This window comes from Hyperoodon ampullatus, assembly GCF_949752795.1.
Source record: "Hyperoodon ampullatus genome assembly, chromosome: 13".
NCBI classification, from domain to species: Eukaryota; Metazoa; Chordata; class Mammalia; order Artiodactyla; family Ziphiidae; genus Hyperoodon; species Hyperoodon ampullatus.
In genome coordinates, this window is record NC_136926.1 from 6,355,683 (window position 1) to 6,377,930 (window position 22,248).

At 60.9% G+C, this 22,248-nt stretch overlaps 1 protein-coding gene across 4 annotated transcripts in view; it reads left to right on the top strand.

Moving 5' to 3' along the window:
* NCOR2 (nuclear receptor corepressor 2) overlaps positions 1-22,248 on the top strand; it is a gene marked incomplete at its 5' end in the record, with an annotated part of 153,266 nt that overhangs the window by 121,906 nt on the left and 9,112 nt on the right. For 2 of the 4 annotated variants that reach the window (XM_079718206.1, XM_079718208.1), the window contains 18 exons: positions 742-906; positions 2,007-2,146; positions 2,860-2,962; positions 3,156-3,260; positions 3,545-3,648; positions 6,942-7,092; positions 9,871-10,011; positions 10,401-10,487; positions 11,191-11,489; positions 13,333-13,691; positions 14,825-15,042; positions 15,619-15,870; positions 16,711-16,860; positions 16,987-17,106; positions 17,197-17,404; positions 19,655-20,082; positions 21,267-21,416; positions 21,649-21,794. In XM_079718206.1, the coding sequence (XP_079574332.1) occupies positions 742-906; positions 2,007-2,146; positions 2,860-2,962; positions 3,156-3,260; positions 3,545-3,648; positions 6,942-7,092; positions 9,871-10,011; positions 10,401-10,487; positions 11,191-11,489; positions 13,333-13,691; positions 14,825-15,042; positions 15,619-15,870; positions 16,711-16,860; positions 16,987-17,106; positions 17,197-17,404; positions 19,655-20,082; positions 21,267-21,416; positions 21,649-21,794 (3,326 nt within the window). The remainder of the gene's footprint in view (positions 1-741; positions 907-2,006; positions 2,147-2,859; positions 2,963-3,155; positions 3,261-3,544; positions 3,649-6,941; positions 7,093-9,870; positions 10,012-10,400; positions 10,488-11,190; positions 11,490-13,332; positions 13,692-14,824; positions 15,043-15,618; positions 15,871-16,710; positions 16,861-16,986; positions 17,107-17,196; positions 17,405-19,654; positions 20,083-21,266; positions 21,417-21,648; positions 21,795-22,248) is intronic. The other 2 variants (XM_079718205.1, XM_079718207.1) reach the window with 2 other exon arrangements.

Sequence of the window (22,248 nt, forward strand, 5' to 3'; positions counted from 1 at the left end):
TGTGTGGCAAAGGTGAAGGTTACAGCCTGTAGCCCATCTACCTGGGCTCAGAGCTCCCCTTGCTGGCTGTGGGCCTTTGACCAGGTGACTTCACCTCTCCGAGCCTCCGTGTTCCCATCTGCAAATTGGGGATAATCCTCATCATCCCGGGCATCCGGGCCGTAGCCGTGCTGGCGGGAGCACACATACGCGGATCATGGCAAACTGTTCTGACTGCCTTCGTCATCTGAAGAGGTCAGCAAGCCTCTTCTGGAAAGGGCCAGATAGTAAATATTTTAGGCTTTGTGGGCCAGACAGACGGTCTCTGTCACAACTCCTCAGCTCTGCCGCAGATGATAAATAAACGTGTGGATGTGACCACGTTCCAGCACAAGTGTACACACAGAATCGGGTGGTGGGCAGGCCCCATGCCACCATCTGCCGCCCCCTGGTTTGGAAGTTTGTCCAGGCCCCTTGCTGACCCGGTGCCGGGCAAGTGCCTGTGGGATTCCAGCGCTGGAATCAGGGGCCGCTGAGAAGCCCAGCCCAAGCCTGAGGCACAGCCGTGCTTGACAGGACATCACAGGAGTCAGCGTGGTGCCCGGTCTGCAGACTTGGGGGGCTCCATCACTGTTGGCCAGGACCTTCCCCTGGCCGAGGCCGGCGCTGCAAGGCACAGGGGGTCTTGTTTGAGCAGGGCAGCCAGGGCTGGGGGCCTGAGGGCTGGCCGAGCGTGGCTGACTGCCCTGCCTTGCCCCTCAGCAGAGAACCCCGTGTTCTTCCCAGCCTTTGCGGCTGAGGGCCAGAAGCTGCCTACGGATCCCTCGTGTTGGACGTCAGGCCTGCCCTTTCCTGTGCCCCCTCGCGAGGTGATCAAGGCCTCTCCGCACGCCCCTGACCCCTTGGCCTTCTCCTACGCCCCGCCTGGTGAGTAGTTCACCCGAGCCTGGTCTCCTTGCCGGGTCAGCCAGCGCGCAATCATTGGGCGCCGACTGTGTGCACTGACTCGGAACTGCATGCAGAAGGATCTTAGGGTCCTGGCGGGAGGGATGGTCTGGTCAGTAAAGGGGAAGGGGGCTCCGCTGAGATGTGAGAAATCTACAGGATTGCAGTGGAAGCCCCTGGTGCTGGGGAGCCCTAGGAGGTGCGTGAGCCGGTGAGGGGCAGGCTGAGGGTGGGAGCTCTGTCTTCCACCAGGGACTTGGAGGTGGGCACCGGGCAGGTGGAGAGAAAAGTGTGAGGAGGGAGGGGCCTGCTTTGATTTACAAATATAGTCAGGCTGGCTTCGAGGTCCTTCCTGGGTTCTCCAGCCCTGCCAGGCCCTGCCAGGCCCTGCCAGCAATCAAAGGGGCATAGCCAGGGGCCAGTAAGGACTGTGATGTCAGCAAAGGCCGTCCTAAGCGGAGCTGATCCTGCAGGATGAGTGGGCCAAAAGAGCCAGGAGAAGAACAGGGAAAGGCATGCCAGGCAGGGGGAACAGCATGTGCAAAGGTCCGGAGGCAGGAAAGAGCAGGCGAAGCTTGAGACACTGACTCAGGCTGCCATGGTAGACGCTTGGTGCCCAGTGAGCCTGGGGAGACCATAAGCACCAGGTCAGGTGAACCTGAAAGTGGTGTCAGAGGCTAAGGCCTTATCCTGGGGGAGCAGGGGGGAGCCATAAAGGCGCATAGCAGGGGAGGATGTGAACTAGTAGACTTTTCAAAAAGATCCCTTTGGTTCCTGTGAGAGGAGTGGACTGTTGGAGAGTAAAAGGGCAACAGGGAGACCAGTTAAGGAGTCTGGGGGAGAGTTGAGGGGCTTGGGCCAGGGCCTGGGAGTTGGGGGAGGCCTGGAGGGAGACTCCCCTGGGGTGGTGGTGCCTGAACCAAGGATGCAGACGGCCCACCAGGCAGAGACGAGAGGAGCAGTGGGGGCACGTATGGACGGGCACCCCCCTGGGCAGGACAGGGACGAGGTGGGGAGTGGCCTGGGGGCTCTGCCTCTGACCGCTCCTGGGGCCCTGTGATGGACAGATACGTGCCCTGCAGGTCACCCGCTGCCCCTGGGCCTCCATGACAGCGCCCGGCCCGTCCTACCACGCCCACCCACCATCTCCAACCCGCCGCCCCTCATCTCCTCCACCAAGCACCCCAGCGTCCTTGAGAGGCAAATGGGTGCCATCTCCCAGGTGAGGTGGGGGGGCAGGCCCCCCGAAGCACCTGTGCAACCTGGTGCCCGGAGAACGCCCCTTCCTCTTTCAGGGCTTTGGTCTTTCCATCTGTCAGGTCGGGGTGGGGGTGATCACTGGGACTGGTGGTGTCTGGGTGGGGGTCGGGCACCCAAGGGGCTGGGTCAGAGCTGGCTGTGCCTGACCCAGGCATCAGGACCTTGGGAGGTCCCTCCATGGGGCATTCAAGAGCACGGGCTCTGCGATCAGACTGTGTGGCCTTTGGCAAGTTACTTAACCTCTCTGTGCCTCAGCTTCCCTTCTGTGAAACAGAAAATCGCAGGCACTAGACACACAGCCCTGGCACGTGGTGAGCCTCGGTCCACCTGCTCCTTCACCTCTCTGACCTGCCCCCGTGTGGCGCAGGGCGGGGGCAAGGCATGTGCTTCGCTCAGACGCTTGTGGGCACCATCTCCTTTAAACCAGGTCACGATGACCGCCACACGGGTGAGGGCCCTGAGGCTCAGGAGAGGCAGTGACTCGTTCACAGTTGCTCAGGGGGGGCGGCAGGGCCGGAACTCAGGCCCCAGCCTCTCGGACCCGTGTGTGATCCTGAGGTTCCCCTCCTCTTGGGCCCTCGTAAAAGCGGGTCGAGGCCCTGGTTGTGGCCTCCGCGACCCCACGACCTCTGCGACCCCACGATCTCTGCGACCCCACGACCTCTGCTCCCACAGGGCATGTCTGTGCAGCTCCACGTCCCGTACTCAGAGCATGCCAAGGCCCCCGTGGGCCCCATCACCATGGGGCTGCCTCTCACCATGGACCCCAAGAAGCTGGGTAAGGATCTAGGGCCCCCCAACCTTGATGGCCCAGGCTGTTTGTGTGGGGGCTTGAGGGAGGCAGTTCACCCTAAGGGACTCTGGCCCGAGCGTGGCGGGGCGGTCCCTGAGCCCCTGGACAGGGCAGGGAGGCGGCCATCCTTCTGAATCCCCGCCCAGAGGCTGGGCTCACCGCTCTCGCCCCTCTCCAGCGCCCTTCAGTGGAGTGAAGCAGGAACAGCTGTCCCCACGGGGCCAGGCTGGGCCACCGGAGAGCCTGGGGGTGCCCGCGGCTCAGGAGACGTCCGTGCTGAGAGGTGAGCGCGTGCGAGCTAGGCTCACCCCCGGCGGCTGCCCCTCCGTCCCTGGGAGGGTCGAGGCAGGAATGGGACCCTTTATCCAAAACCTGCTAAGAAGCTTCAGCTCCCAGAGGGTCCAGCAGCCTCTCTTCGCGGCTGTCTGCTTCGCCATTTAGGGGCAGGGGGACCCTCTGCCTCGAGACACTGGAGGTGGGGGGGACTTGCAGGTCTGGGTGGCTCTGGGACTGGGGCCTGGAGAGGGGCTGCAGACACCCCTTCAGCCCGTGTCTCATGTCTTCCAGGGACGTCTCTGGGCTCGGTTCCAGGAGGAAGCATCACCAAGGGCATCCCCAGCACGCGGGTGCCTTCCGAGAGCCCCATCACGTACCGCGGCTCCATCACCCATGTAGGTGTCCTGGGGCCGTGGCATGAGGGGCCAGGGTGGCACTAGCAGGCAGTGTCTCCGGACGTGGCCCTGCCTGTGGACAAAACAGTGGGCAACCCACCCAGTCCGCCCAGCATCTCTGCTCAGCATCTGCCTCAGTAGGTGGGGTGCCCACTCACTCCGTGAGCCTGGGAGCCAGGCATTTTAGGTGCTGAGCAGAACACAAAACTCAAGGGCCCCAAGGAGCTGGGAGGGTAGCAGAAGGAAGCAGACAGGTAAAAACGGAGCAGGTGGTTTCAGAGGAGCCAGTGCTTTGTGTTGAGTGAAACACTGCGATTGAGAATGGCTGAGGCCGCAGAGACAGGTGAGCCGGGGAGACCTCTCGGAGGTGTGAGCCCTGCGGGAATCTCAGGGATCGGCATTCCGAGCCCAGGGAACAGCATGCACAAAGGCGGAGAGGTGGAGGGTCCCTGGTGTGCGCCAGGACCAGCAAGTGTCCGTGGTGCCTGGAGCAGCGAGCAGGAGGCGTTCGGGTCAGCGAAGTTTTGGGGGCCAGTGAGGGAGTCTGCACATGCCCCGCCTCAGGGCGGTGAGTGGACAGACGCTCCCGCAGCTCAGCTGAGCCCGCCCACACCACTGGGGCTCCCCCTGTGCTGCCCTAACCCTCGCTTCTGTGACTTCAGTCCTGGATAACAGAGGTTTCCTCTGGTGCCAGCCTCGACCTCGTGGTGCTGACAGGCTGACGGCTGGAGTTGGCATCCTGGCCACATCCAGCTCCGCAGAAAGGAGTGTGGGATCGGCTGATGACATCTGCCCCGTGCAAGGGTTTGCAGAGGGGCCACTCTGGCCCTCCGGGGTCAGGACTGGGGGTGCAGGACTGAGCTCGGGGCTCCTAGTGTACACAGGGCCTGTTTAACCCTCTCCTTCCTCCCTGGCTGGTGGACCACAGAGGGCGGTCCCCCCCACTTCCTGGGGTCCTTAGCTCCTAGGGCTTTCCTTTCCTTCCCTTCCACCCGCTCCAGACAAGATGGTTCACATTAGCACAGACTCCAGGTCAGCCCATTTTACAGATGAGAAGACCGAAGCCCAGAGATTAAACCCAAGGTCATGTAGCCAGTAAGCAGGGGACCCAGCGTTTTGTGCCAGCTGTCCCAGAGGAAGGGGAGCCTGGACAGACACACACACACACACACACACACACACACACACGCGCACGCACGCACAACCCCTCCCCCCAACACACACACACGCACGTGAATGGTGAAACTTCAGGCCACAGGCTCCCATAGGAAGGTGTCTTTGGCTCCAGGGGCCTCAGGTCACACCACAGAGGAGAGGCCCTGATGCTTCATGTTTCTCTAAAACCTGTTGGCTTTGAAATCATGAGCTTTGGAAGGCAGCTGCGCAGGTACCTGGGGCCAAAGCCGGGCCGCAGACACTCAAGTCCCAGCCCCACTGCATGCTGACACAGGCAGGGGATCGACGCTCCCTGACGCAGTTTTCCCTTTGTTAAAAGTGTCTCTTGCTGAGTCATCCTCACAGAGGTGTTAGGGATTAAAGGCTCCTGGGCATCCATCGGCCTCCAGTTTCAGGTGGCCCTGACCCAAGCCATGTGGGTCACTCACAGCCTTGGCGACTGTTTCTGGCAGCTGCCAGATGTGTGAGGGTCAGACTTCCCCACAGTCTCACTCCCAGGTGATGAAATCCGGTCATGGGACACACACACACACACACACGAACTCAGGAACACACGGATACACACACATATACAAACTCATACACACGCAGACCTACAGTGGGTGGGCTTCTATCAGCTGGCCCTGGAGGAGCCTTTCCTGATGGGATGTTGCCGGCTCCCCTGCCGTGTGCTCTCCTGATGAGAGAGGTGGCTTCCCGCCCCTGGATTATCTGTCACCCAAACTAAAGCCCATTTATTCTACACTGTTTGTGCACAAGCCTTTTAAAGTGTGGCCAAGGGATCCTATCTAGGGCGTCTGCTTTGAGACGTCTCAGGAAACTGGTCTGGATTCAGGGCGTCTTGCTTTTCCCCTGCTTGCAGACCAGGATCTGAGATGAAAGCCTGGGGTGCCAGTTGCTGCCCTTACCCCACAGAAGGATGTTTCTTGGCAGAGAAGCTCCCAGGGGGAGACTCAAAGTGCAGCAGCCTAGGGCTTGGCACGCAGTTGGAGCTGCATCTCTCAGTCAGCTCTTGGAATCGTAGAAAGAGAAGAGAGACGTCTTGATCTGGGGACAGCTCGTCTGTGACGGGTGCCTTTGAGAATCGTATACAGAGATTGTCTCCGTTTTGTAGATGTACAGGCTGAGGCTCAGAGAGGCAAAGTGACTTGACAAAAGTCACACAGCAACTTGTTGGTAAAGCTGCTGTTTGCCCTCCAGCAGTCTGACTCCAGATTCATATTCTGACCCCCGGCTCGTGTTTGTGGAAGTCACCCAAGGCAGGACACTACCCCACGTGGCTATCTTCTCTCTGCCTGAATACAACCCCCAACAGGGAGCTCACTCCCTCTAAGGCACTGTTTCTTGATCGGGGGCAATTTTGCCTCCCAGGGGACACTGGGCAATGTCTAGGGACATTTGTGATTGTCACATCTTGGGGGGAGCAGATTGGGGGTCACAGGCACTACCGGCATCTAGTGGGTAGAGCCCGGGGGGAGGGCTGCTAAATGTCCTACGGTGCCCCGGTTGGCCCCCACCTCAAAGAATCATCTGGCCCACAGGTCACAGTGCCGAGGTTGAGAAACCCTGAGTTAGAGCTAAGATTTCTGGTGTCCTGCCCTGATTTTTGAGTCCCCATTCTGGTTTTGGGAATGACATGTGGCCACAGGCACGTGGCTGACATCCCAGCGCCCAGGCTCTGAGAAAGTAAAATTCATGTAGTACAGGTTGCAGCACAGACTCCAGGGCCAGACTGCCTGGGTTCCGGTCCCGGCTTTGCCCCTCGTTAGCCAGGTGACCCTGGGCGAGGTCACCTTTCCTCTCAGTGCCTCCGTTTTCCTCATCTGAAGTAGGCACAATAGTACCTAACTTAGGGTTATTTCCAGGGTTAAATGAGTCGATGTATAGAAAGCGTTCAGCACTTGTTAACATTACTGATGCTTTGTCCTGCGTGGTTGTGTTCCGCTGGGCTCTGCCCTTTTGAAGCAGTACGTGCATGAACACATGTGCACTGGCAGACACACATGTGCCTGTGTGTGGATTTGGAAGGTGCACATGTACGCGTGCTGGGTCGTGTCTGGCGAACGTGGGGGTCCCCAGCCGGAGCTCGCGGGCACTCACCCCCTCCGCACCCCCAGGGCACTCCAGCCGACGTCCTGTACAAGGGCACCATCACCAGGATCATCGGTGAGGACAGCCCAAGCCGCCTGGACCGCAGCCGGGAGGACGGGCTGCCCAAGGGCCACGTCATCTACGAGGGCAAGAAGGGCCACGTGCTGTCCTACGAGGGTGAGTCCCGTCGTCCGGCTCGGCTGCCCGGAGCTGGTGGGCGGGCAGGGGCTGGCCCGGCCCTCCCATCCTCGGGCATCTTTTTTTTTTTCTTTTTTTTTTTTTTGTGGTACGCGGGCCTCTCACTGCTGTGGCCTCTCCCGTTGCGGAGCACAGGCTCCGGACGCGCAGGCTCAGCGGCCATGGCTCACGGGCCCAGCCGCTCCGCGGCGTGTGGAATCTTCCCGGACCGGGGCACGAACCCGTGTCCCCTGCATCGGCAGGCGGACTCTCAACCACTGCGCCACCAGGGAAACCCCCTCGGGCATCTTTGATGCCCGGGAAGGACCCTCTAGGTGAGAGGACCAGTGGTGACCCGGAGGTGGTTGGTCATGTGGACACTTGGTGTTTACTGGGGGCCGCCCATATGCTGGGGGCCCAGCGGATGAAGCCCCCTCAGGGAGCTCTCAGGACACCCGCCCAGGATGCAAATGGGACGTCACCTTGTTAATCTTGAGTCATGGAAACCTGCCCGCATCCAGTGTGGCCTGGCCACCAAACCCCAGACTTCGGTGTTTCTGGAGTTGGTCAAGAGAGAAGGATGGGGTTCAAGGGCAGCCAAATGTCTTCAGAAAACGCATCTAGGGGAGTGTGTTGCCCTCCTGTCAGCTTCGTGTGGTTGAGAGCCAGGGTGAAGGAGTGTCTTCCCATTTCACGGATGTGGGAGCTGAGGTGCAGTGATGTCCAGTGGTCCTTCTGTGTGTCCGCCCTCCTGGTCCCTCAAGAGCAAAGGAGGCCTGGGACTGGGGGAGCAGGGGCGGGGGTGTTTGGCCCATTGAGGTGGGTTCACAGGGAAGCAAGGCTGGGGTGACACCAGGAGAGGGGGTGACCTCCCCATCCCTGCAGGTATGTAAGCCAGCAGCAGGTAAGGATTGGCTTTAGCTGTCTCCACCTCTGCCCGGTTCTTTACAATTTAGGAAGCAAACTTGTGGCCAGCCTTGCCAGACGTGTAGGAGGGGAACAGGCCCAGGGGGCAGAAGCTCAGGCTCAGTCCCCCAGGCCTCTGGCCCAGCGCTCCGGGCAAACGCTGTGCTCTCTAATTGTGATACCACGTGGGTGGCAGGAAGGGGTGATGACCAGAGTGATGCGCCACCCCCTTGAGCCCTGGGCCCCCCACTTCAGTGCCCCTCACTCCTCTCACCCTCTCTGGTTCCCCAACCAGGGAGCCCCGCCTGGAAGGAGTTAAGGAAGTAAAGGGCTGGGACGTGAATTTCCTGGCAGCCTCGGGCACCCAGCGGCGCGGAGATAAAAGCTGCTAATGGGCGCCCCTCTCAGCGGCTGGCAGCTGTAAGGCTGCAAACTGCTTCTCCTCTGGCGGCGGTGGACGCTTTTTCCTCTCCCTCCGCCTCCGCCTGGCCTGACTGCCCTCCCGCCCCCCAGGTCCTGGGAAGCGGAGGTGGTATCGTGGGGCTTAGGCATTTGCCTCTGTCTGCTGCCAAGTGGTGGAGACAGTCTTGGGGACAGGGTGTCAGCTGCGTCTTCTGTGCCAGCCTCGGTACCCGGCGGAGGGCCCTGGGGGATGGTCAGGGGCCCTGGAAGGGCAGACGGAGAGGCTGGCAGTCGAGGTGTTGTGAGCAGAGCCCTGGGTGGCATCTCAGCTCAGGCCTCCCGATCAGTTCTTGAGCCCCTACAGGCCTTAAGTTTGTCATCTGCAGAATGGGTGTAAACCAAGGCTTTCAATTTCTCACGTGCTTCCTGGGAATAGAGAGGGCCGCAGGCCGGGTGGAAGGCAGTAGGGGCCGGGGAGGACCCGGAGAATGATGGCTGTGACTACAGGGGCCCCGCCTCTGTTCTCCGATAGCTGACTGTCGCCCCGTAATGAGTGTGAGCTCGCTGGCCAGACTTCTTATCTCTCTGTTTTTATCTGAAATCTCTCAGTGTTGAAACATCAGCAATTAATTCTGAGCAAAATGTGGAGCAGCAACACGGTCTATCTGCTGGCCACCAGTTTGCAGCCCCTGGAGTAGCTCATGCCCTGAGGATCCCATGGGGTCATGATCAGAAATCCTGGGAGAGCGAGTGCGCCCTTTATCCCAAGGGGCAGGCACGGGGCTCTCGGGAACTTTCTTCTGATACCCCCGGACTCAGCCACCCTTGGGGGGAGAGGCCCACTCGAGGAGCCCCGAGCCTGATGGGCGAGACCCAGCCTTGGCCTCCTCAGGGCTCGCCTCCTGGCTGCTCAGACCCTCAGCCTGTCGGGGGCCCGCGTGCCAGCCTGAGGTGCTCGCCCTTTGGGCTCAGCCTGGCCTGGCGAGGCTGCCTCTGCTGTGGACCCTCCTCGTCCCCTCCCTCCCCCCTTCCCCGCAGACACACACTCTCCCCACGTGGACACAGGTGCACAGAGTTTATTCCATGTGGCCTCACTTTGCTCTCAGTGGCCAGGTGCGCCCCCACACACACTCTCACACGTGCACACACACAGAGACCCACAGTGACACACACAAATGGTTGTGGTAACCCTGCATGTTCGCACTCGGCTGGTGCATCTTTGCTCACGTGCACGTGGTTACACATGTTCACGTCACATGTCGGCTCCCACGAGTGGACGTGTTTGTGCACAGACTCACATACCCGCGCGTGGTCAAAGGCACACACCTACCTGCCAGCAGAACAGGCCCTAGGCTGGACCGCGGGCTGTTGACTCCTGCCCACTGGGCCCGGCCGGTTTGCTGGTTCTGGGCCCAGTGCACACAGTTGCCCTGGGGCTGCCCCTCATCGTGAGATCGGTCTGGTTTCCAGGTGGCATGTCCATGTCCCAGTGCTCCAAGGAGGACGGCAGGAGCAGCTCAGGACCTCCCCACGAGACGGCCGCCCCCAAGCGCACCTATGACATGATGGAGGGCCGTGTCAGCAGGGCCGTCTCCTCAGCCAGCATCGAAGGTGTGTGCCCTGCCCAGCTCCCTACTTCAGGGGGCACAGAAGGGCAACGGGAGGGCATAGGACCTGCCCCGGGGGCTTCCCTACTTGCTGGGTGATGGCAGGAAAGGGAGAGAATTTCTCTCTCTCAGCTCCCCCTGGAGGGAGGAGATGGGATGGTTGGCCCTACTTTACAGATAGGAAAACTGAGGCAGGGTTTTTCTGAAGCTCCATCCGGAGGTAGCACAGGGCCCGGGAAGTGGTCCTATGCCGCCACCACTATCATCATGGGGACTGACACCTAGTGGCTGGAGGGGCCCGCTGCTGGGAGGGGGCGCTGTAGACCCTGGCTCGTCACTGCCAAGGCCGGCTCGGGGAGCCGCGAGATGATGCTCTTGCCCTCCCCCTCCCAGGTCTCATGGGCCGTGCCATCCCGCCTGAGCGACACAGCCCCCACCATCTCAAAGAGCAGCACCACATCCGAGGCTCCATCACGCAAGGTACCCTGCCCTCCGCTCCCCAAGTGCCCCCGCATGCCTGGCCACCACGCCCTCGTGGCAGCTACAACAAGCCCTTGGGTTTACAGTCAGGGTGGGCGGGGGAGGGAAGGCATACCAGAGCGCCGTGGGTGCCCAGGTATGTGGAAAGGCATGTAACACACGTGTACATGGCAGGTATGTGTGCAGGTTGAAAGGCAGAGCAAGGCATTCCTTACGTATTTGAAAACAAAAAGAGAGAGCAAAATACTACGCATCACCCTCGACTTTGTAGATGTCGTTTATTGAGCATCTACTGTACTCTGCGCTTGGTGCTACCCCAAGCGCTTTCTATATATTATCTTAGGGAACAGACCCCGAGAGGAGGATACAATTGGTGGGAGAATCAAAGAGGTCAGATACCCTGCCCAAGTCCTCCTGGCTGGTCAGTGGCAAGCCAGCTACTGTGAGCCCCGTTTTATGCATTTTATCTATATTATCTCACTGAATGTTCCTGACTTGGTGAGGGGTTTCAGCTACTACTCGCATTCTATGTGTGAAGAACTTGAGGCTCAGAGAGGACAAGTCATGTGCTCAAGGTCACACAGCAAGTGAGGACTTGAACCCAGGTAGTCTGGCTCCAGAATCTGCCAGCATGGAGGCCCCAGGTTAGGATGGGCGAGGCGGGGTGCAGGTGCAAGGGTCAGCGCCCCGTCCTCCCTGGCAGGGATCCCACGATCCTACGTGGAGGCCCAGGAAGACTACCAGCGTCGGGAGGCCAAGCTCCTGAAGCGTGAGGGCACGCCGCCCCCGCCCCCCCCGCCCCCACGGGACCTGGCCGAGGCCTACAAGGCCCGGCCCTTGGAGGCCCTGGGCCCCCTGAAGCTGAAGCCGGCCCACGAGGGCCTGGTGGCGACAGTGAAGGAGGCCGGCCGCTCCATCCACGAGATCCCACGGGAGGAGATGCGGCGCACGCCTGAACTGCCCCTGGCGCCGCGGCCGCTCAAGGAGGGCTCCATCACGCAGGTACGGGCACGGGGCTGGGCGGCGGGGCCGAGATCGGGGCGGTGGGTGCTGATGGGCACCGCTCTGGCCCCTACAAATGGGGAAACTGAGGCCCAGACTTGTTGAGTGCCGCGCCCAAGATCACACAGCTGCTCATCACTGAGCCGTCATCACGTACATTCCAGATTCCATACCAAGACCTTTATACTATATCCAGGACCTCGTTCAATTGTATTTACAGCCCAGGAGAGTCATACCTATCATCCCCATTCTCCGGGTGGAGAAACTGAGGCCCAGAGAGGTCAAGAAGCTTGCCAAACCCCAGAGCTAGATGTAATAATGAACGCCAGTCATGGATCGAACCCTCAGTCTGTAACCATAAGACATCATGACTTATCTAACCCTCACAGCAGCACTCTGAGGTAGTTCTCTTACTGTCTGCATTTTAGTGGTGAGCAAACAGGTTCAGAGAGGTTAAACAACTTGTTCAGGGTCACACAGCAAGTAAATGGCAAGTTGTGTATCTCAAATCCAGATGTCCCTAAATCTGCAACATTTTTGCTTCTTGGCATCCACTTCTCCCACCGGCATGTTGCACCTCATCCTACCCCCACCCCCGTGGCTCTGGCCCCCCAGAGGCCCCAGCCTGGTAAGGGAAGATGAGCTCTGATTGTGTGAGGAGCTGGTCGGTGGAAACCCCCTAAGGACCAGTGTCTCTTCACGTGGTCAGAGGTGGCTGATGTGAATGAGGAAGGAGCGTGGGATCCATCGGGGGCTGTGTGGCTGTGACGTGGCAGGGACTAGGGAGGGTGTCCAGGAGGCCTACAGTTGGCTAACGGCACAGAGGTGCCCCGGGAGAAGGCGGGAGCGGTGGGAAGATCGTCGAAGGCCAGGGGACGGGTTTGGCTCTCAGCCTCTGGGCAGTTGTGAAGCCATTGGCAAGAGTTCACCATGGATCCAAAAGGGAGGCCAGTCTGATTCTGGAATATTCTTTTTAAAATAAGGGCATTTCCCCTTCTTAAGAAAGTAATTAAAACACTCTTGAAGGGCTTCCCTGGTGGCGCAGTGGTTGAGTCCGCCTGCCGACGCAGGGGACACAGGTTCGTGCCCCGGTCCGGGAAGATCCCACATGCCGCGGAGCAGCTGGGCCTGTGAGCCATGGCCACTGAGCCTGCGCGTCCAGAGCCTGTGCTCCGCAACGGGAGAGGCCACAACAGTGAGAGGCCCGTGTACCGCAAAAAAAAAAAAAAAAAACCACTCCTGAATAAAAGCAGAGTTCTCTTACTTGGCAAAGACACACAGCCCACCGTATCCTGGGTTTCCCCGGCCTGCGCAGACAGGGTTGGGTCTTCTCCCAGGCAGCCAGGCTGCAGCTCATCCATGACCCCTGTTTCTTCAGCTGCCCTTTCTGGCCATAGAGCAAACATAAACCTCTGCCCTGACCTCTGAGACTTGAGCCTCAGGGCGGTGGAACTGGATTTTCTGGCTGGCTTTTCTGGCTTGGCATTGGATGGGCCGCAGACGGTCCCAGACTGACAGGAAGAAGGTATTTGCCCTCATGGGGGTGTTAAGTCTCTTTCCAGCAAACCCCAAGGGCCAACAGAGGTTCCCCCACTTGCTCCAGGAAAGGCTGACCTCTGAACTTTGTGCCCCCTTCTGCAGCCCCCCTGGTGACTCCGGTGGCCAGGGTCCAGGGAAGGGGTGGGCAGGGCAGGGCAGGGACAGGTGTGCGCTCATCTTAGGCTTAGCAAAGCCCTTCCTCCGCCACCCCTGGAGGCATGAGATGTCGCTCCCATTTCATAGCTGAGAAACTGAGGCTCAGAGAGGTTGTGTCGCTGATGCTCATCCCCGCCTTGCTCCTCAGGGCACCCCGCTCAAGTATGACACCAGCACGTCCTCCACCGGCTCCAAAAAGCACGACGTGCGTTCCATCATCGGCAGCCCCGGCCGGACGTTCCCGGCGGTGCACCCATTGGACGTGATGGCCGACACCCGGGCGCTGGAGCGCGCCTGCTACGAGGAGAGTCTGAAGAGCCGGCCGGGCGCTGTCAGCAGCTCGGGGGGCTCCATCACCCGGGGGGCCCCGGTCATCGTGCCTGAGCTGGGCAAGCCACGGCAGAGCCCCCTGACCTACGAGGACCACGCGGCGCCCTTCGCCAGCCACCTACCCCGCGGATCACCGGTGACCACACGGGAGCCAACCCCGCGCCTGCAGGAGGGTGCGTGGGGCGGGGCGCGAGGTGGGGCGGGGCCATGGGGCGGGGCACGGCCTCGGTGGGCTCCGGTCTCTGAAACTGCCTTACCGTCCACTCCTTAGCTCAGGAGCATCCTCGGGGCCACCACATCCATGCCACCTGCCAGACCAGTGGGTTCTACCTCCAAACCATCCTCAGGATTCTCTCCATCTCTCGGCCACCTCCAGATCACCTGGCTTCCCTGACTTCTCTCTTGTCCTGCTAATAATCTGCTCCCCAAACGACAGGCTGAATACTTTTTTGAAATATTTACATCAGATTACGCCACTGTTCTGCTTAAATCTTTCTAGTGACTTCTCACTGCACTTAGGAAAAAATCACCCTTTTCCTCCACGGCCTTGGGAGCCTGCAGGATCCCGCCCCACCCACCTCTCCATCTTACTGCTAAATTCCTTTATCTGCTGCTTTATGTTTCTTTCTTGACCACACTCAGCTCATTCTTTGCTCTAGACCTTTGCACGTGCTGTCCCCTGTGCCTGAAATCCGACCCCCGCCCCCAGCCCACCGCCCGCCTTTCAGATCTTTACCTAACCGGTTTCTTTTGCGCCCTTCAGGACTCTGTTCAAATGTCACATCCTCAGGGAGGCCTCTTATGACCACCCTCCCCCCTTCAGTATTCTGGTCACATTCTGTCACATTTAAAATTTTTCTTCAGAGCATTTATTACTCTGAAATTCTTTTTCGATGACTAGTTGATCATCTGTCTCCTACATTGAATGTCAGCCCCACAGGGGCCAGGATTTTTCTGTTTTGTCCAGCGGGGGAGCCCTAGCTCTTAGAAAGTGCTCGGCATGTCGTAGACACTTAATAAATATTTTTGGTTGATTGAAGGAATGCACAAGAAAGGGAACGAAGGAAAGAAAGAATGAACTTTTTAAAAGAGCTAAAAAACAGAAGCAAGTGAGTGAATGAATAAATAAAAGGAAAAATGAACTAGACGCAAATGGATGGATGACAAGGCCTGGTCCCTGGGATCCCGGAGACCCTACCCTCAAATGACTTCCCATAAGCACTAGCCTTGGCAGCCCCCGTGTTGGAGGCTGGGACACCTATGGCACAGGAGTCTGATGCCATCCCCACTTGGCCCTTCCCCACAGGCAGCCTCTCGTCCAGCAAGACATCCCAGGATCGAAAGCTGACGTCCACGCCCCGTGAGATTGCCAAGTCCCCGCACAGCACCGTGCCTGAGCATCACCCCCACCCCATGTCGCCCTACGAGCACCTGCTCCGGGGCGTGAGTGGCGTGGACCTGTACCGCGGCCACATCCCGCTGGCCTTTGACCCCACCTCCATACCCCGTGGGATCCCTCTGGATGCAGGTGATTGTCCCGGACCCATAGAACCCTGCAGCATCAGTGTCAGCCCGAGGGCTCCTCGGGCATCAACTAGGCGCCACTAGGTGGGGAAAGTGAGGCATGGTGGGGGGGAGACCCAACAGTGTAATCACGTCAACAGTTTAGGTGAGAAACAGAATTTCTCTTAGGGGTCTGAGGGACATGCTGGGTTAAACGTTTTTCAGTGGTTTTCTTTTCCTGCGGAACTTATCAGTGCCTTTAAAATTGCAAAGGTATCAAAAGAGGGCTCAGGGGTGAGCGTTCCCCAGACGGACATAATCTGAAAATCCGTTTAGAAGGACGCAGCCCTTAGGGATTTTAGTGATCCCCATTTCGGATGCCTTGTGTTTGGGGGAATTTCCATCCAAAGAACATTATCAGTCAGAGGCACCCGCATGTGTGTTGGGGCAGCGAGGGGTTTTCTCCTTCTAGGCTCTTAGTTCTGTTTTCTGGGGGGTGTTTGGGAGAAGCTGTGAGGGCACTGAGACCGGCGGGGGGTGGGGCGTGGCATTCCCAGCCGAGGTGAGGGCCGGCCTGACTTTGCTCCCTTTCCCCTGGCAGCCGCTGCCTATTACCTGCCCCGGCACCTGGCCCCCAACCCCACCTACCCACACCTGTACCCGCCTTACCTCATCCGCGGCTACCCCGACACGGCGGCACTGGAGAACCGCCAGACAATCATCAACGACTACATCACCTCGCAGCAGATGCACCACAACGCGGCCACCGCCATGGCCCAGCGAGCTGACATGCTGAGGGGCCTGTCGCCCCGCGAGTCCTCGCTGGCGCTCAACTACGCCGCCGGCCCGCGAGGTGGGTGGGGCGGAGCGCTGCCAGTCCCGCGGGTGGGCAGAACCCGCCCCCCAGAATTGCCCTTATTCCTGGTCTGCCCAGGGTCCTGCGAGCACAGGACACGTGCGTGCCCACGCGTGCACGTCTGTCCTTGCCGAGGCGGCTAGAGCAGTTGCCTTAGAGGCTTGGGCCGTATCACTGCGCTGAGAGCCCACACAGGCCTGGCAGGTGGTGCGGGGCTGTGTGTGGTGTGTGTCCTGGATGCATACACACGGGCTCTGCATGTGCTTGTGTCCTCTTGGTACGTGCGGTCCTTGGAGTTTAAAAAAAAAAAAAGGATGGCAATGTGAGGCTGTTTGAACTTCAGGTTCCCTTGACTCGAAACCAGCCCGTGGTTGCTTTGCATATGCATATTGCAGTCGCCTTGTGGAAACACTTCTGGAACGTGCTTCCGGAACAACCAAGTACTAGTTACGGTCCAGTTGGTAAAATCGGTCACACTAGGTATTTCATACAGTGGGGACTGAATACCAGGAAAGGACTGCATAGGGTCAAAGGCAAAAAGGGCACACCAAGGGCACAGCAAAAGAGCAAAATGGGCATAGCACGGTATGCAGGGGTGCCAACTGCAAGCCACACCCACTTCAGGGTTTGGGAGTGAAGGGACGGGGTGCTGTGAGCACCCGGCATTCAGAGAAGGGTCCTGCGGGCCCGGTGCGGGGACCAAGGAGGGAGCATCCGGCCGTGCTGCTTCTCAGAGGACGTGCGGTGCTCCACTGGCTGGGGTGGTCCAGCCAGCAGGCAGCCTGGCCCCTCTCCTCCCCCGACCGCTGCAGCCCGGCCCCGCCTCCTCTCTCACAGGCATCATCGACCTGTCCCAAGTGCCACACCTGCCTGTGCTGGTGCCCCCGACACCAGGCACTCCAGCCACCGCCATGGACCGCCTAGCCTACCTCCCCACGGCACCGCAGCACTTCAGCAGCCGGCTCAGCAGCTCCCCGCTCTCCCCAGGTGATGCCCCCACCCCCGTTCTGGGCGTCCTCGGGCAGATGCCTTGGCCTCTCTGTTCCACCCCGGAAGACAAGTCCAGGGCCCTTCCTGTGTCCGGGGCTGAGCCGCAGGCCTTTGGGTTTCCAGGAGGCCCCACTCACTTGACAAAACCCGCGGCCACGTCCTCGTCCGAGAGGGAGCGGGAACGGGAGAAGTCCATCCTCGCGTCCAGCACCACGGTGGAGCACGCGCCCATCTGGAGGCCCGGTAGGACGGCGGAGCCGCCAGCACGCGCCCCAGCGGTCCCCGTGGCTGCGTGTGGCCCGTCCCTCTGATCGCACGGCTTGTTTCCACCAGGTACGGAGCAGAGTGGCGGCGGCGGCGGCGGCGGCGGCGGCGGCGGGGGTGGGAGCAGCGGCAGCCGCCCCGCCTCCCACTCCCACCAGCACTCGCCCATCTCACCCCGGACCCAGGACGCCATCCAGCAGAGGCCCAGCGTGCTGCACAACACGGGCATGAAGAGCATCATCACCTCCGTGGAGCCCAGCACGCCCACGGTCCTGAGGTGGGCCAGGTTGGCACCGGGGAGGGGACAGGTGGCGGGGGTGGCTGGTCACTGGATACGGGTTGGGGGGATGCGCACGTGTACCGATGGGCTGGGAGGTATACGGGAGAGTGAGGGATGGCTGGGCAGGTGGGTGGCCAGGTGGGTGAGAAGGTAAATAGATGGGTGACTGGGTTAGTTGGATGGGTGGGTGGATAGATGATTGGATAGATGGGCGGATAACAGACTTTGGGTGGGTAAGTAGATGGATGACAGGTAAGTAGGTAGATGCATAGGTGGGTCAGTGGTGGATAGACGGGTGGCGGAGCTGGATGAACGGGCAGGTCGGGGGGCAGATGGATAGGTGACAGCGGGTGGGCGGGTGGTGGATGGATGGTTGCGTTAGAGAGCCGGGTGAACAGGTGGATGGACGGAGGTGGGTGAACAGAAGGGTGGGTAATTGGATGGAGGTTTGGTTAGATGGGTGAGCAGGTAGGTGGATGGATGGGCAGATGCGTGAGTCGACAGGTGATGGGTTGCGTAGGTGGGTGGATGGGTGGTCGGGTTGGGGTCGGTAGGTAGGTGGGGAGGTGGGTGGATAGATGGGTAGGTGGACAGGTGACGAGTTGGGTAGATGGCTGGGGGGTTGGGTGGGTGGGTGGGTGAGTAGATGGTTCATTGGGTAGATGGATGATGAGTTGGGTGGGTGGGTGGGTGAGTAGTCGGGTAGGTTGTCGAGTTCAGGAATGGAGTCTGTGGAGCGGAGAGGGAGAGACAGGGTGAGGCCCGTGAGGAGAGCCTTTCCTGTTCCTCCCAGGATTCAGCAGGGCCCTACAGGGAGGAGATAGTGTCTCTCTTGCCCGGACAAAGTCCAGAGGTTCCGTGACGATGGGAGGAGCTGCAGAGGTCCCATACGTGTCCCCCCGCCACCCCCCGGAGTCCACTTCCTATCACAACAGGCCCAAGACCCACCTCCCACCCCCTGCCCAAGGACTGTGGGCAGAGCTGCCTGATGGGGGAGGGAGCTTCCCCAATACCCTTCCCTGCCCGGGGACAGTTTGGAGGCGGCTGCTTCTTCCAGAATGAAGTATCCACTCATGCAAGTATCCTTCCATCTGGCTGCTCTAAATCATACCTTCCCCACCACCATTCCAGTTATGAAAGATGACATCATTTGCCAAGAGCATAGGCTTGTCCCCTCTGAGTCAGGTCCCCAGCAGGTACGCAGGGCAGGAGCACCCGACTCGCAGAGCGGGGTACCCGGGCGTGAGCTCCCACCAGCAGCCACTGGGGAGAAGCTGTAGCGGGGACATCAAGCCCTTTCCCAGTGGCAGCTGAGTAAGACCCCTGGGGGAGAGGGTTCGCACAAGGCTTCCTCACGGAAACGCTAGGCTTGACAGGCCACGAGGGATGGGGTCGGGCCAGCTCATGTCCAAGCCTGCTTCCTCGTACGCAGAGCAGGGGTAGTTACACTGACCCTGTGAAGGTCAGAGAGAGTGCATCTGTGCGTTCCTTCTTCCTCGTGGGCCTGTGGTGGGTCTCCTGCCCTGTGCTGGGTTTGGGGGACACGGTAATGGTTGAGGCACGCAGTGCCCTCTCAGGGCTTATGGCCTAGACCCATAAGCCTCTGGGGTGAGGAAGAGCGCTCCAGGCAGAGGGGACGACAGGGAGCCCTGTGTGGCCCCTGATGGCGGAGGTGGGAGCATCATCACCTTGCCCTTAGTGTTCCGAGTCTCCCCGTGGCTCACTCACTTCCTCCCCAGCACATGTGCCAGCCCCTCAGAGAGTCCCCTGGGAGCCCGGCCTACGAGCTCCCTTGCCGTTCTCTTAGCAGAACGTAACCCAGACTCGTTCACCTTCGAGCAGTTGCCATGCTGACAGGGGTTTAATTTATCACGTTATCACATTAAGACGTGCGTAGTCTGTCTTCTCACCTAGAATGCATGGCGCTTTTGTCTGTTTTGTGCACTGCCGTACCCCAGTGTCTAGAGCAGCGCCTGACACATAGTAGGTGCTCAGTAAGAAGTTTTGGGCTGACAAGCTGATGGGCTGGATGGACGACAGGTGGATGGGGTAGGTGAGGCCACGTGGCACGGGGGCTCCCAGGTCACGGTCAGCAGCGTTTATTCTGAGAGCAGTAGGGAGAGAGGGAGCTCTTCCGGGCAGGGGTGACTCCGCAGGGTGTCAAAGTGAGGGAGTGACCCTGCCTCAGCCTCACAGGCCCCGGCTGTGGCTCCCGCAGCCGCTGACCCTCCCTCTCTCCTCCCCCAGGTCCACCTCCACCTCCTCGCCTGTCCGCCCGGCCGCCACATTCCCACCCGCCACCCACTGCCCGCTGGGTGGCACCCTCGACGGGGTCTACCCCACCCTCCTGGAGCCTGCCTTGCTGCCTAAGGAGGCCCCGCGGGTCACCCGGCCCGAGCGGCCCCGAGCGGACGCCGGCCACACCTTCCTCGCCAAGCCCCCAGCCCGTGCAGGGCTGGAGCCCGCATCCTCCCCCGGCAAGGGCTCCGAGCCCCGGCCCCTGGCGCCGCCTGGCTCCGGCCACGCAGCCATCGCCCGCGCCCCGGCGAAGGGCCTCACGCCCCACCACGCCAGCCCGGACCAGCCAGCGCCGCCCGCCTCGGCCTCGGACCTGCACCGGGAAAAGACTCAAAGTAAACCCTTTTCCATCCAGGAATTGGAACTCCGTTCTCTGGGTAAGACCACCCTGACAGCGGCCACCTTCATAGACGCGATAATCATGCGTCAAATTGCTCACGATAAAGGGCCGCGAGAAGGAGGTTCGCTGGCCAACGACTCCCCTCGCGATGGTAAGACTTCTGGCCCCGCCGCCCACCCGCTCCGTCTTGTGGCCTAAAGATATTTTCAGATCTCTGCTTTTTATTTTTCCCCCATTTTTCGTTGGTTTTGGTATTTTGTTTTGAAAGTCGTCTTCGTCGATTGCACGCTCTGATGGTTCCTCCAGCCGCGCACAGCCCCTCTGAGCGGGGGGGCAGCCTCATCCTTTGCACATCGTTCTATCGTGATTTTTTTGTGTTGTTTTGGATTTTCGCTTTTTTTCCTTTAATGAATGGATCTGTGATTTTGACTTTAGCCGCGCCTCCCATCTCCTCCTTTGCGCCTTTGTCTGGGGAGCGGGGCTGCAGAGGGGCGAGGCCGATGCCTCCCACCCCCCGGCATACGGTGGAGAGAAGACGGGGAGGGGGGAGCGCCGCCACTCTCCAGGAGGACCTGGGAACCTGCCCCCTGCGTCCTGCCCAGGTCGTGAGGGAGTCTTGGGGGTACCCTGCCCCACGCTCCCCTTGCCAGCCCGCCGGCCAGGAGCCCCGGGGACGAGGGGGGTCCTCCGTGCTGGAGCGGGGCTGTGGCCCGGCGGGGACACTGGGACCAGAGGGTCGCTCCCGCCCCAGCCCTCACCGACCTCACTCCCTCAACCGCCCGTCCTGTCCGCTGCCCCTACACTCCCTTCGCAGAGACTCCTCCTCCCCCATGTCACTCTCCCCGCCCCCCCGGCCCGCCAGCACCACCGGGCTCTGTCTCCGTCCCTTTCCCCACCTGTGCTGCCGTCCAGCTCTCCCTCTGCTTGGATCTCTCCCCGCGCCCCTCCGCCCGCCTGCCTGCCCGTCCTGTTCTCTGCGCTGCGTCTGCATCCGGCCCTCTCTACGCCCTCTCCCCCTGCAGCCCCCGTCCCCGGTTTCTCACCCTGCCCCCACCCCTGGCCGGCCGGCCAGCAGACCCCACTCCGGCTCTCTCTCCCTCTCTCTCCCTCGGCGCCAGCTCCCACCCCCGGCCTGGGGGCCCCCCGCCAGCTGGGAGGGTAGGCAGGGAGGGACAGCCTGGCCCTGGCGCTGGCCTGACTCGCGGTCTCACCCGGCTTCAGGTTACCACGGCGGCGGCTACAGCCCTGATGGGGTGGAGCCCGTCAGCCCCGTGAGCTCACCCAGCCTGACCCATGACAAGGGGCTCCCCAAGCACCTGGAGGAACTCGACAAGAGCCACCTGGAAGGGGACCTGCGGCACAAGCAGCCAGGTAGGGTCCCCCCTGCCTCTGAGCCCCCTCCCGCCCCCCCCCCACCGCGTGTGAGACAGGGACAGTCGTCACCCCATCGCACAGGTGGGGAAACTGAGGCACTCAGAGGTGGCGGAATCGGCCTCGCACCACAGCTCAGAGGGCAGAGCCGGGCTCTGAGGGCAGCAGCCCCGCCAGGCACACGCCTCGCCCCTCCCCAGCCACGCCCTGACCTGCTCTGCTCTGCCCGCAGGCCCGGGGAAGCTCAGCGGCGAGGCTGCACACCTCCCACACCTGCGGCCGCTGCCCGAGAGCCAGCCCTCGTCCAGCCCGCTGCTCCAGACCACCCCAGGCGTCAAAGGTCACCAGCGGGTGGTCACGCTGGCACAGCACATCAGTGTAACTACCCCTCCTGTGCCCCCTCCTCGTTGCCTTTGTACCTGGCGTGGGACCCGGCCCCGAGGAAGGGTGGGGGGGGAGGGTCCACGCACCATCTGGTGGGTAAACTGAGTCCTGGTGAGGTGAGCCAGGGATCCGGGGTCGGTGGGGGCAAGCCATGCCAGGGGTCCCAGAGTCTCAAACTCAGGTGCTATATCCGCCCCCTCATCCAGCTGATGGAGCCTCAGGTGCACGAGCCCAGCCGCGACCCACATCTTACACACGCTGGTCAGGGGAACCCGACCCACCTGGGGGCCCACTTTGAGACGGGCCAGTGCCCCCACCCCATGCACTTGGGGGCATTGAGGCTGTGTGGGCAGGCCCGAAGCCCGCAGGGAGCCAAGGACCAAGCCCCCGGGTTCTGCCCCCAAAGCTCAGTCCAGCCCTCACCCCGCCTGGAAGGTTCTGGCAGATG